Source organism: Amblyomma maculatum, chromosome 2 (genome assembly GCF_055883805.1).
Source record: "Amblyomma maculatum isolate TAMU_Amacu chromosome 2, ASM5588380v1, whole genome shotgun sequence".
Taxonomy (NCBI): domain Eukaryota; kingdom Metazoa; phylum Arthropoda; class Arachnida; order Ixodida; family Ixodidae; genus Amblyomma; species Amblyomma maculatum.
The window spans coordinates 72735921-72750357 of NC_139345.1; the positions used below are offsets into that span (position 1 = coordinate 72735921).

The following is a 14437-nucleotide window of genomic DNA, read 5'->3' on the forward strand; positions in this document are numbered from 1 at the left end:
CAAGGGCTGGTCGGAGAAGTAATCTATAGCGTCCCCACGAATTCCGACTAAACCCAAGCCCGTGTGACCATCTGCATGCCGACAAACGCAGCGTTCCTTCGCAAGCTTGCTAAGGATGTGCCTCTTGCTTCCGCGCTAAGGAAGCTCTCCGTATCGTTACATCACCCCACCGTAGGTGCCGTACACATGACCTCGCATAACATAGGTACGTTCGTACGTTGAGAGGGGTTGTTGCGAGACAACATGAAAGGGGGATCGAACAGGTAGAATGAACGTGGGAAAGAGGAGGGGCAGAGTACCTCGGCCGGCCGGTGTTGCCCGAACGGCGTGCCTCTGACACGTTCTCTGTGAGCAGGTGCCGCCGCAGCGGAGCAGTGACTGATAAGCTGTTGGGCCGCTCTCGGCAGCAGTGTCCAGCCCGACCAGCGAGCGGCTCGCGCTTGGCAGCGGCCGAAGCCCTCGCCCGCCCCACCCCACCAACCACCCTCGAAGGAGACCCTCGCCCGCGCAAGCGCCGCGTTGTGTGCTGCTGTTACGAGCGCTCGCGCGCGCGCTGCTGGCGTCGGCGCTACTCGGAGAGCCGCTGCCGGAGGAGGATGATCTGCTCCCGCGCGGCGATGGTCCGCCGCGGCCTCGAGCCCCGTCGGCACGTGGCCCGCCTAGGGAGAACAAGCCCCGTGCTACTCTGCCTCTTCCCCGTGGTCGTGTGCGCGATGGTCTTCAGCGCTCCCCGAGGCGCAGAAGCTGCGCATGAAGAGGTAGAGCCCGCCGTTGAGCTGGAGACAGCCTCAGCATCCGGCCCTCTTCAGAGGATGAGTCGGTGAGTGCAGCACCTCGTGTTTTAACTGCCGACTCGATGTGACGCAGGGCATTCGTGAACTCTAGGTTGTGTTTGTCTCCTGGCCCGGCCGCACGGGACAGCACGCTGGAATTTGATCTCGCCGACACATCATCATGCTCCGCGCTAAGATAGTTCGTTATAGCGAGTACTTTGACTTGAAAAACACTCCCTATCATTTGTTTGATGCACAAGTGTCAGGCGTGAAAGCTGAAAGGAATTAGAGGACGTAAAATAAGGAACCTCTCTACTTGCCGCATTAGGCAGAAAGAAATACAGTCGAATTGTTTTCGAATGTCTAATTTTTGGTCTCTCAATCTACAGTCTCAAGACCCGGGCTACAAGGTAGAAACGTAAGGTTCATTCAATCCGCTTAGAAAGTAATGTGTACAGTTTCAAGCCGAATGTGATAGCGATCAATATTGGTTCGATTCTTTTGTATCAAGAATCTGCACAAATAGCACGTGTCCCTCCTTCTTAAGGGTAGAAAGTGTATTTCACAACGACGCCCCCCCCCCCCCCCCCAAAAAAAAAAGTGCGTCTGTATAAAATTAATACAAGAGTAATGGTGCCTTGATTAAGTAGGCAACAAATGGCACGAACATACATCTACCTTGATATCATCAGCGCATGACACCGAGAAGCAGTGACAAAAATTCGTAGTTGATAAAAAGCACAAGAAGATAGCGACAAAATATTCAGGTTGACTAGCGTGCCTTTTAAAAGCAACACAACGCGCAGTTAAACAACCAAGGAACCCGTTAAAAAGCATCTGCGAATAGAAGCCAGTGCGCTGACTTGAGATGTGAACAAAATAATCTTTTATACGTGACCCTGAACACGGTGCACAAAACAAAGCCAGGATGACATTAAAATCTCCCTCGTGGTTCCAGGAGGAAATCAATAATTACCGTTTTAAGCATTCAGTAGTTCATGCTGGCTTGTTAAGAAATTTTCCCGGCAGGCAGCGCCAAGGTCTTCAGGATGAAGCATAGTCATCGCAGATAGCTGTCCCACAGAAATACTACTCCCGTTCCTTTTCATTCTTCCAACTCTATTCACCTTTCTAAGGGAAAAGGTTTGATTATTCCTGTAATAATGGGATCTGACCGGCCTTTCCCGTTATACTGGAGCAGAAGCGTGTCCCCTTATGCCTCTCTTCTCCGAGAACGAGTAGGATCTTCCACGTCCATTCAAAGGCCTTGCGCGGAACTTATCTCTGGTAGTTTTTGTTTGCGTTCGCAGTCTGGTGATAATGTTTTCTTTATGAGCGGCATCTTTTAAAACGTCGTCGTTTAGTCCTCTGCGGGGCCACTCTGCTGGGCTTCTGCTTGCGAAGAAAATAGGCGCGTAACGACAGCGGGAAATCTCTTTCTTAGCCAATGATTCAAGCTCGCGCCAACAGCTTCTGAGCCTTGCTGCAAGCAGTCTATTCTTTTAGCACTTTGGTCCAAGGTTTATGCGCGCTCATAGCACTTGTTTCAGGGTGGTATCATTGGAAGGGGGGGGGGGGGGGGGGGGGTTAACTGAAGTCATTTTCCCAGTAGTAACCAAAACACCAGCGTCGCCTCCTGACCGTGCGACAGGAGACGACGAGGTCTTCAAATGCACCAAAGCTGCAGAATACATGCGCAGTGTATGTAATCAGCATGGCCACGTGGTAAAATGGAAAAGGCAGCACCTTCAAGAGAGTTATGCAAAGTGTGTGCGTGAGGGGTGGAAGGGAGGGGTGGATTTGGTTGGTGAAGTCACTCCTTCAGCACCGCGATGAAATTTCTTGCACTGCGCAGTGCTCAGATTTGGAGATATTGTTCAGTTGTCGCTATATATATATGCTTGTTAAAGATCACGCCGAACCCACTGTTATATTTTCAGTCTTTTTTGGCATATGGCTAATTTGAGCTGGCATCTTAATATTGTATTTTTACCGTTGCCCCCCTTCCCCCCCCCCCTTTTTTTTTTTAAGCACTGGTTTGAACTACTCGAGAATCAGCCGTCCTGGGCACGCTAAAGTATCCCTCTTGTAACGCCGCACAGTCGTACAAAGTGTCTACTATACTAAGGTTTGTAGTCTTAAGGCTGAATATCTTTAAACGAGGCTGTCAGTGGGTCGTAGAACGTTCGCTACGAGCTAACCTGATCAAGTTTTGAATAAGCCATGTAAATTTTCTTCTCACTTGTCTGCGAAGCGGTTAACTACCGTTCAGCACACCTGTTTTTTATCCGTCCTGAAGGAGCCTGCTCACAATCTTTAAGAGCTTCTTCATTAAATAACTTCAAAGCGGTGTTTACGTCGTTCCAGCATCGGTAGGAAAAAAGAACTGCAGCGCTACATAGCCAAGGGACAGATATGGCAGGCATATACCGCGGGATTGAGTAAAAATAGTAGTCCGCAGATTTCCCAGGTCACCAGCTTTTTCTCTATCAGGCATCTATTTCTGCAGATAGCGGCCCCAACCAGAGGCATTTACCAACCTTCTAGCAAAGGCAACTTCCTGCAACGTGCATTTTCTTGCGACACTGCAAGTGTCTTTTATATGGCAGTATCAAAATGTTGCACTGAGCTCAGCCCGGAAGCTTAATGAATTTTCTGTAAACTTTTTTATATATGAATTTGCATGCCAGAAGCTCAATTTGATGCAAATTCGTTGGTAAAGTCGCTCCTTCGTCACGTGTACGGTGTCGACATAAGGCGCCATGGACCAATTTTGTCCCGTCACAGCAGTGAAAGGCAGGTCAACCTTCTAGTTCAGGTCGGACAGATTCTGCACATAACTCCTATTACGGCTTCAAGAGCAGAAGGAATGGAGCACAGAAGTGCTGCAGCGTAAGTGGTGACACTGCTACTTACTCAGAAGTTTCTCCGGCAAATGAGCCCCACAGCGCTCCCACGCTAATTCGGTAAACTTCTCGTCGAACGTTTTATAAACCGCGACAAATTTAACGCCTTCGCTCCTCAGAAAAAATCTGCCGTTGACGCTGTCGGCGTTGCGAGCATGTCTCTGACAGGTTGCCGTTCAGTAAAATTAAAAACAAAATATTAAGAAAACAGTGATTCAGAGAGCATCAAAGTACATGTGGCGAAAGAGGATCCGCAAGGCAAGCCGCAGACGGGAGCCATTTACGCTGCATTAGTCATACCCTTAAAGTCAGAGTACCCACCGCGGTGGTGCAGTGGTCAGGGCGCTCGACTTCCAAGGATGCGGTATTGAATCCCGACCGAGGCTGCCGCTTTTCGATGGAGACGAAAAGCAAGGCGGCCGTGCACTGTACGATCTCAGAGCGTGTTAAAAGAACCCCAGGTGGTCGAAATTTCCGGAGCCCTCCACTACAGCGTCTCTGACAGCCTAAGTGTCTTTGGGACTTTAAACACTGTAACCATAAGCCTTAAAGGCAGAGACAGGTTACATACTGCCGACATGTCATTGGCAGCATGTTTCCAGTACTTCTCGCTTTAGAGAGTGGCCGCGGTCGAGTATGGAAAGGTGGGTGGAGTTCACATCAGTACAGACACTACTCTAATCAGTAGAAACACCGACTGGCTGCAAGTTTCAAAGATGTATAAGTCGTCTGGGACTGCATGTATTGAAAAAATGGTGACTACTGTTCTAAACGTTTTCCTGCAAATTATTATCATTTCGGAACTATCTATGGATCAGTGCTTCACGAGTTGCTGCCAAGGTATTCCTGTGATAGAGATCTCGCTGAAAACAAATTGCGTTATTGTGTGTAGCTGGAATTAATAGTGGTGAACATACGAAAGAGGCGAAAATTTGAAAAAATATTATGGAGATTCGTTTGAAGACACACCGCAAGACTACAGACAGACAAATTTATAAAAGTCACTGCTTCTTAAGAGCAGTCGTCGACTGTCGTTATCAATGACAGTTTTGCAAGCAAATTTATACGGGGTTCAACCAAACCTAATTATTAGCTCTCATGAATGATTTCCACTTATGCCTGCATATTCGCACAAATGCCTCATCAAGACTTGTGCGACTGACCGACGTCCGGTGAGAGGCGTAGCGTAGTGAACGCGCGGTCTTAAAAAGAGTTGCGCAATTTCCGCCTCGTCGCCACAGGGCACGCATACGGCCTCAAGGAGATACCCAGTCGTGGAAAGTGTAGGGCATGCCAAGGGTGTCTAGTGAAAGGAATATGCAAGGGACACTGGCACGGAAGCTTATCTCCAACGGCAGCCACGTTATGTGACCCAGTGAGTTATCGCTGACGCGCCTGGTCAAGTGCCTGAGAACCCTTCCTTGCCTTTCTTTTCAGCTGCTTGCGAAGCCGTTTCGGCCGAGGCCAGTATTATGCCGCCAGAAGCGCGGATGCTTTTAGTAAAAAAGAATTAAATCACTAAAAGAACCTCGCACGACCCCAAAGAAGTAATTGGACGACCATTACCGAAGAGAGATTACAGTTCATCCACCCTCCCCGTTCCTGTGTACTAGATTTTCACAGCTCACAAATCGTTTCTGAAAGCGAAGCATTTCGAAATGCTCCTTTTTGAATCGAAACCAAAGCTCTTGTAAACAGGTGTACAATGTAATATCATTGCTGTACTGATTGCTATATAGAGAACCTAGTGTTAAACGGCGCAACTTAATACGTTCTCTTCTCTTCTGTTTTTGCGTGTCGTTCAGAATACTCATGCACAAAAAACAATAATCAGCCTTTAACGATCGTATTCAGCGTAAACACTGTACATTTCGCATGTTAAATGAAAAAAAAAACACAGGTGAAGGTTTTAACAACGTATAACGTCTGAACCAGGAACCGCGTCTCCCGTGGTCTTCTCTGACAGGTATGCCAGGACGTGGGAATGCTTAAAAGGGCAAGAGAGCAGGGTAGGAGCTACTATAGGGGACGAGCAAAGAGGAAGAGGAAAGCCTGGCAGCCTTCCTTTTTGTTCAGCTACCTTTTTATTTTATTCGAACTGTAATGTGACGTTGGTGCCTGACCGCTAATTACTCCTTTTCACAGCAAAGAAAAATAATCAAACTGCAACGGACGACGTAATATATATAAAAACGCCGCTAATCGCAAAAGCAAAGCAGATTCAGTATAGGATTCGACTGCATCAGCAAATGGAAGTATATACATTAAAAAGTGAGTAACCATTACCGCTGTGAATGCAAAATAAAAATAAACACAGTAAGTTGAAAATGCACAGTAAACGCAATAATAAGGCATCAAAATACAAAGACAGGAGGCCGTAAAAGTAACTTTAGGCTCACGGACGTAAGTAGGTAACTGAACCCAAGTCTAAAATAGAAAACAATTCGAACCCTCCAGTTTTTACATGAAAGTATAGCAGCATTGTTCTTGGTGAAGGTTGGTATGCATTGCTTTCCTTTTTCTAGCCGGAAGTGAAACTTTGGCCTTACTGCTCAAATTAGCTCTTCAAACTTCCACTTAAATATTCATATCGTGTTGTCACAGATAGTATAGTTTCATTTTGTTGCAACGGCTTACTTTTGAATGAAAAATATAGAAACTGGTTTGTAATGAACTCAGTCGGGCGAAGGTTTTCAATTTTATTCGCTTGATTTTATGCTACGCTTTAGGGGTCTCTCCTGCGAAAAAATCCACTTGTTCTAGAGACATATAACACTCTGCACAACACAAACAATACTACAACATGCGCAATATGTAGCTGAAAGTACGATGTTTAGATAAGAAGAAAATGACATAAATGAGCAAGCATAGTTATACTGCAGATTCGTAGTGCGTAGAAAACATACTTAATAAGGAATACGCATTTATACGACGAAAGAACGCAACGGTAGCTAAATATATAAGATCGTTGCAATAAGCTAGAAGCGATAAAAATAAAAATTGGTTTAACTGCTGCCTCATAAAAAATTAGGGAAGGGGGGGAGGGGGGCTAACTTGCCGAATGTTCTTCAGGCAATCATCATACTCAACCAGTGATATCAGCCAAGAAAGTACGTTGTAAAAATTATGATGTAGCGAAAGCTAGCAACAATAATTGTGGCAGGAATGGTTAGCACTCGAACTGGTATCTCAATATATCATACACGCCTATTGCGCACTCAGTGCCGCCTCCCGTCGTCGTAACTGTTATGTGCACCCGAGAGCATATTATTTTTCTTTCGAACTGCCCTCTCCACCCCGGCAAGTTTCCCGAGTGTCATTTTTCCTTGACCATCTTACATTGACGGCCAAAAAATATAGAGCTGAAATCTTAGACATTTGTCCCCATGAAGCTCGTCCAGATCACCTGCAAGTAAGTATTGGCATCTCATAGATAAAGGATTCAAGTCACTATTTGCTGCATTTGATATACGCGTCTGCATTGAGCAAGCGACTTCACAGAGTGGTAGTCTACTGCGACTGAGCGTAGCATCCACAGCACTGACTTACAAATCACGCTGTTTTCTCGTACCTCGCCGCTGTGTTACAATGGTTAGGGCTCTCGACTTCTGTGCCCAAAGATGCAGAATCGAATCCCGGCCGTGGCGGCGAAAACAAAAGCACCCGTGTGTTGTGCGATGTCAGTGCATGTTGAAGAATTGCAGGTGATCAAAACTTCCGGAGCCCTCCACTACGGCTTCACTCCCATCCTGAGCCGCTTTGGGACGTGAAACCCCAGAAACTGAACCAAACCTTTCTCGTGCAGTCTTTTCTACCGCTTGACACGACAAAGGGGCAACAAATATAAGCTTTATCATAATCCCTAACTTTTTACCCTGTACCGACCGTGGCTCCTGATTCCCAGTAAGAAGTCGAGGCACAGAGCATCTGCATAACGACGAGACAGTAATGACGTCAAAAGAACGGCACTTGAAGGGCCAGCTCTCCAAGTCAGAAACGTCAATGATCGAAAGATTTTCAATGAAAGCGCTTACACTGCAGTTAGCGAGTGTAGATCAGTACATCTGGGCGCCCTGCCGTCTTGGGGCCGCCTTATCAAGTTCCACTCCGCGTTCACCTCAAGCCGAAGGATGCTGCCGGATAAGATTGGCTCGAGTGAGTCGTTCGAGGCTGCACGCCTGCTAGTGCGCGGAAGGTGAGTCTGCAAGTGGAAAGCATCGGGGGACTGCCGATGGGGCACGTGGTAGATCACAGTGGAGTGCTCACGTATTCAGACTCAGTGAAACGCGGCTCCGATAACCCGTGACGCACATAAATCAGCAGTTACACACTGCTTGCAAATTCTTCGATGCTACTCGAGATAAGAACATCAGATACTCTTCGCCTCCTTCGCTGTGCGATCTTAATCGGAGCTAGAAGTATGTTGCGATGATACTCAAGTTGGGACCACAACAGCCGTGCGAGAAAAAAAAATATATATATATATATATATATATATATATATATATATATATATATATATATATATATATATATATTGGAGAAATTACCATAAACTACTCAAACATTATCTTTTTCAAATGCAGCAGTCTAAGCACGATGTCGAATCAAATGCAGTGACGATGCATTGGTTAGGGCGTTCGACTGCTACTTCTAAGGATGCGGGGTGAAATCCGAACCGCAGCAGCCCCTTTTCTATGGAAGCAGAAAGCTAGGCGCCCGGCCCGTATGCTGTGCAATGTCACTGCATGTTAATGAACCCCAAATGGCCCAAATTTTTGGAACCCTCCACAGCGGTGTCTCCCTATCATCTTAGTCGCTTTGGGATGTTGAACCGCATAAACGGAACCAAACAACATTGGTGGCGGCTTCGGACGCTCCAGCGGCTTATCTCCGTCATCGCCGTCCCTTTCGAGTCTGCATTCCTGCCAGGCGAAGCTCTATACGCAGCAACTACGTCACACCAGGGAATAACTTCTTACAGCATGCCGCGGCCTCACGCGCGTAATTAGGCGACTTGAGCTGAAGATTTAGAGGTGTGTATCCCAAGATATAAGCAAGTACAAATATACAAGAGAGAATAGTCTTAGAATGCCACTCCCAACAAGTTTTCAGTATTAAGATGCATCATAACTGCAGTGACTAGAAAAAAAAATAATGATTTTACCTACTTACTGAGTTTACTATGATAATTCTCGCGGTTTGAGTGCGCCTAGCCACGTAACCCATTTACACAAATGACTTTTATGTATACTCCTCTTCATAAATTTTTAAAACATGATACGGAAAGTGTAATTTTGAACGTCTTGTATATTTTTATTGCTAGCGTTAGAGACACGCGGCAGGAAGAGGGCAGGTGTAAATCTTCCTGCAACTCGTATTAATGCCTCTGGCTTTCATTACTCTATCACAAAGTGTGATCTATTGAGAATCTCGATGACTTGTAATGCTTCTAGTTTCTTAGGCATATTCGCACACATGCCGAGATTGTCCAAGTCGAGGACGGCCTGCTCGCATTTTGTGTGCTACAGGCCCCGGTTGAACTAACGTAAATAAATAAATATACCAGATCACTGCTAACTATCTTTATTTCACAGTCTTTTCCAGTGAATCCTTTCCTTGCATACCAGATAAGTCCAATATCAGCGCTATCGTCAAGAGCAAGCAGGGGATTCCCTATTTCATATGTGCGCACACGCGTGGGCGCCCACGCCCACGAACAGAGTTCCTGGCTTGTTATAAAGCTTTACAGATCCCTACAATGATACGTATTTTATCATAAAACTTCGCGTGGTGAAGGCGCTGTTTTGGAAACTTACTGATATTTAGAACCGCCTAGGTACTACTGTTTATCTTTTCATTTAAAACTTTAGGTGATGACTTGCGAATAGCTACTGTGCAAACAACCGGATTCAGCATAAAAAAATTACGCCAATGTAAGCTAAATAAAGCTGTCTACACGAAAATATCTCAATAAAAAATGCGGCACACGCTTACCTATATGAATGCGAACGCACATCTCAGAGGTGAAGTGTTTCTGAGTGAGGCTATCTACTTATATTTAAGTTCTTTCTGCTAGGGTTGTGTTAGGTGTGTGCGTTTGCCTGTTCCACGCGCACTGTCGTGCTTCATGCGGCGTAAGGGAATCATGTTCTACGAAAACTAGGATACAAAACATGCAATTGGAGGTGCATGTCATTGGTGGGAATCTAAGTCGCGACCTAGCCAGCAACTTGACTGCCCCATTTATGCTATATGCAACGAGAAATCGCATGGCATCACCAAAATTCTGCACGACAAACAGTTGCGCCACGATGTTTAATGATGGTAAGGCTGTCACCCCATTGAAGTACGCCAGTACTGAGTGTGTGCAGACGGATGAGTGTAGCACTGTCTGAAGAGGCAGTGGCTTGCAGGCCGCCGATCAATCTAGATGCATTCAAGTAACGCACTCTGGACTCCAGGCTTGCTGTGCGCGTCGCATGGCTGACTGGTGATGTCATCCATTTTCCTTGCTGTTCAGTTGCTGATGACGCCTTTTTTTAGCCCCTCGCGTTCGTGAACGCCGCCGGTTTTTGGCATAACAAGAAAAGTAATCCTGTCGCAGTAATAAAATTATTTTAGTGCACCAACATCTGAATTAGTATAAAGGTTTCCCGACAAGCAATATAGGGAGAGTACTGTTTAGTTATTATGTTAAAACAGCACTAGAAACACGGAAAGATAGAAAGACAAACACACATAGCGCTGATGTGTGCTTGTATTTCTATATATCAGTGTTTCTAACGCTGTTTTAACATAATGTCCAACCAACTCGCCCAACAAGCCACTTTACTGTTCAGTCACCAGCAAACACATCGTTTACATCGCATTCTTATAAACGTGATGTCGTTAAGCACATTCGTTTTTTGTTTTACTTTTTTTTTTGCAAATTCAATATTACATAAGGAAAAAATCGAAACAAAAAATGGCGGGAAACAGCGCCTTCAAAACCACGACAGTAACTTTCCGCCTTATCATAAAAATAAAAAAAAATGTGCACCATAGTCTGAGGAGGAAGGCAGATACCGTGCCTTAGCCGTACGCGTATACTGCCGCCATCAAAATGGCGAATGCAACAGATTGGGATGACAACAAGCCAATGCGCGCACACGTGAACGATGCCTGCGCAAACGTCAAGTCAGTGGCAATGCAGGAATTTATTTATACGCGATGGACACTTCCTAATTTCTTCAGTACGCGTGTAGCGCATACAACCCATTACGATCAAACTATTTATGGTTTCCCTGTTTTAACATCCCAAACTAAGGCTATGAGAGATGCAGTATAGAGGAGGGCTGCAAATAATTCTGACCACTTGAAGTTCTTTAATGTCACAGCCCATGTTGATCTTACGTTAGGCCTCCATCAAAAAACGGCCGCCGCAGCAGGGTCGAATCTGGGAGAAGGCGTACTTTAGGAACTTGTCTGGCATGTTGTGCTCTCAATATAGTGAGGTTTACGCTTTAGACCTATTCTTGATGACGAAATGGGGACCAGGAAAAGTTTATTTGGACCCACTGCTGATGCGAGAAGCTTTAGGCTCTGTCATATTTGTCACATTTTGTTTACACCTATTTCATGTGGCTTTTAAATTTACACTCTAATGGGGTGTTGTAAGAAAGCCATGCTGCGGTCGCTATAACTTCTTAAAATAGAGGGCGGCCAAAACCCCGAGATGGTTTTGTATTTAAGCCCGATAGTGATGACGATGGAAACTGAACAGAACTTAACACGAATGCTCGAGCGCGCTGCCTGGACGGATATTCGCACCGCTCTGCGCTAGCTGCTAGGGCTGAAATCATGCTGCACTGTGTGCTTGCTACTGGTGGAGATCGATGGCGCCCTTGAGGTACAGGGTCATTAACTTCTAGCTATAACACGGTCACTGCTTTCAAAGCAACATTACGTTTAAACCAAGTGAATATCGATGCAAAGCGATGCAAGCACAGAGGGACTCGTAAGAGCTTCTTTTTACTGTGCGGACAGTTCGGACGTAATGGCGCTTTAAAAGCAGTGACCATGTTATAGCTTAGAAGTGGATGAGGCTGTACATAAACGGGCTGTAAGACCCGTCGGCCAGCGCTCAACTGCGTGTAAATTCGTCAAGACCACGCGCTCGAGCATTCGTGCTCAGCATGCGGACGGCTGTACATACGTATCAGCGGTTTCAGGGTTAGTTTCTTTATAGAGTTTCTTTTCCCATGACGACCCCTCTGTTATTTCCATTCCGTGTTTGCAAACTGGCCTACCATACACTGGAGACACCAGCACGAGGGCAGGTTCACGATCTTCACGCTTTATTAACCTTCCACACCAAAGTGAACGCACGCCGATTGTCCATAAATTGTTTTTCCCTCATGGGCGAGCCTCGTGCACAAACACTACCGCCACACGCCAGAAAACAACGCGTACTCTACAACCGCTTTCCGCACTGCTCCTCGCCCTCCAGGCTCAAATAAGACGAAAAAGAAAACGAGATGTCAGCATCGTATACCCGTAGTCATGCCTATCACGAAACCGACGGCGGGAGGGCCGAGACGGAAGCCGCGCGCACCGCCGGCCGCCCAATTGATTCGCCGCGGAGGCCAAACGTCGGCGGAGAAGACCTGTCACTTCATCGCCTCGCATCTCTAGAGGCCGCCCGCGGTGCACTTTCAGCTGACGTAATCTGCGCAACAAGCATCGCATACACGGGCACGGCACTCGAGCCTACTCGAAGCGTTGACGACTTGACTTGTCTATACGTACTCCCCCATGGCGTACTTCTCTATCCTCAAGGTCCTTCGCGCCGAGAAAGACGACTGTTGCGGAGTTGGCGATGCCTTGAACTCCCACTGATGACTTTCTGCATCCATTCCGCGGCCGAGGGCTGGTGGTCGTTGTCTAGACTCCGGAAGGTGTCTACGTGAGCTCCGCAGCTGCTGGCATTCCTTTTGTAATTGCGCGGATACAGCTACCGGGCCAGAGGTCATTCGTATAGTCACCGTGAAGAATCTGTGAGCGAGAAGCGTCGATAATTCCAACCGTGCCTTATCGCTCATTCGGAAGAGGTGTGGGTCGGTTGCTTTTCATCTTCCGGATCCTTGGCACGCGTTTGTTTCTGGGCATCGAAAATACAGCCGCAATACCATCTTTCTCCGGGAAAATTATTGAAACACTTCTTTTAGCACCTGTGAGAGGATACATGTCTAAGTGAATATCTTGCCATTGTGCTAGTTTGGCTTTAGAACATGTTTTTTAGTGATATAGCCTGGCTTTCACTGATTTATGAAATAAAATGGCAATAGATTCTGATTTGTTATTTGTCACTGTGTTCATTAACCTTTCTGAAGGTTCGGCTCTATAAACCCTAACATACTTTTTTTAAGTAAATTATATCAGCGTAATTGTCCTAGCTCCAGATCTAATCCTTAGCTTCTTATTTAATAAATAACAAACAGCACCAATCTCCGGCACTCAGGCAAACCAAGGATCATCCTAGGTCTTCTCTTACAACTGGCGCATATTAATAATCCTCACAGCTGTGTTCACTAATCTAACTGTTTACTATGACCGGATCACAGGACTACCTTTTGTTCTAACATATCTATTGAAGAACCGAACTTACTGCAGACGTGGCTAATATGGACACTAGGCGTCAAAATAACGTTATCGCTCTGACTGACTTGCTCCGCAATCATGACTTTTCATCATAAAACTCTATCTGGGTCCAGTTCAACTGCAATGGATTCCTCCGCACTCATGTTGCTAACAGCACCGCATTTCTTGGAGTTGAATTAGATAAACATTTAAAATTTTGCAAGCTTATACATTCTATTACAAGAAAAACAGCGTATGACATAAGGGCATTAATCAAGATAAATTCTTATTCAATACAAATCCAATAATATCAAGTTACTGTGCCTTTGTTTACAGTCACATTAGCGAATGCATGAAATTATGGTTTGGTTCTTAATAACTCACTTGTCCTCCTTGCTGCCTCTCTAAAACCAAGCATTACGCATAATAGCTTTCACCTACTTCATGCCAGACGTTTTATCTATTCTGCGCCCGGATAACGTCTAAGACTGTTGCATGAGTACAAGTATATTTTCACTGTATTTTTGTACATACATTCATTAGTAATGATCTCGCGTATCCAATAATTGCTCCCAATCACACACCTAACCATAGTCTTGTACATCTTTCGCCCTAAACTAGTTGCCAAAACTCAAAACTAATTTGGAGAAATTCGCGGCTAATTTTAATGCTCTATTAGAGCGGAACTCATTACCGTTCCAAATAAAAACAGTGTCATCATTTGACTCAACTAAATACAATCTCAAACATTTTCTGCTCAGAACGTGATCTTTTTTTTTTTTTTTCTCGTTCGTGTTTCCCCCTCTGAACCATACCGATTCTGATCTCAGCCTAACACTTTGTACTAAGCGTTCTTTTTTTGTTTACATTTTTCATTTCAATTTCAATTTTGTATACTGTTTCCTTCTTTGTAGAGCCAAACGCAACCAGGTATAGTTCAAAGAATTTCACTCATGTTTTCAAGCAGATGTCAGATTCCCTTTCTTGATTAATGCTGCTTTATTTTTATCATTATGCCCTTGTGACACTATTTATAGGAGGTCCCGCATAATTATCTGTGTTTGGGATCTCCTTCGTAAGAGGTTGGTTTTGTTTGGTTTATAAGGATTAATGCCCGAGAGAGAGGCCGTAGTGGAG

General features: G+C 45.4%; 1 protein-coding gene across 1 annotated transcript in view; it reads left to right on the top strand.

The window, feature by feature from the left end:
- The first annotated feature begins 376 nt into the window (after positions 1-376).
- Positions 377-14437, top strand: part of LOC146198978 (fibrillin-1-like) — a 103636-nt gene continuing 89575 nt past the window's right edge. The window contains exon 1 of the mRNA XM_084594433.1: positions 377-820. Coding sequence (XP_084450559.1) covers positions 597-820 — 224 coding nt within the window. The 5' untranslated portion in view covers positions 377-596. The remainder of the gene's footprint in view (positions 821-14437) is intronic.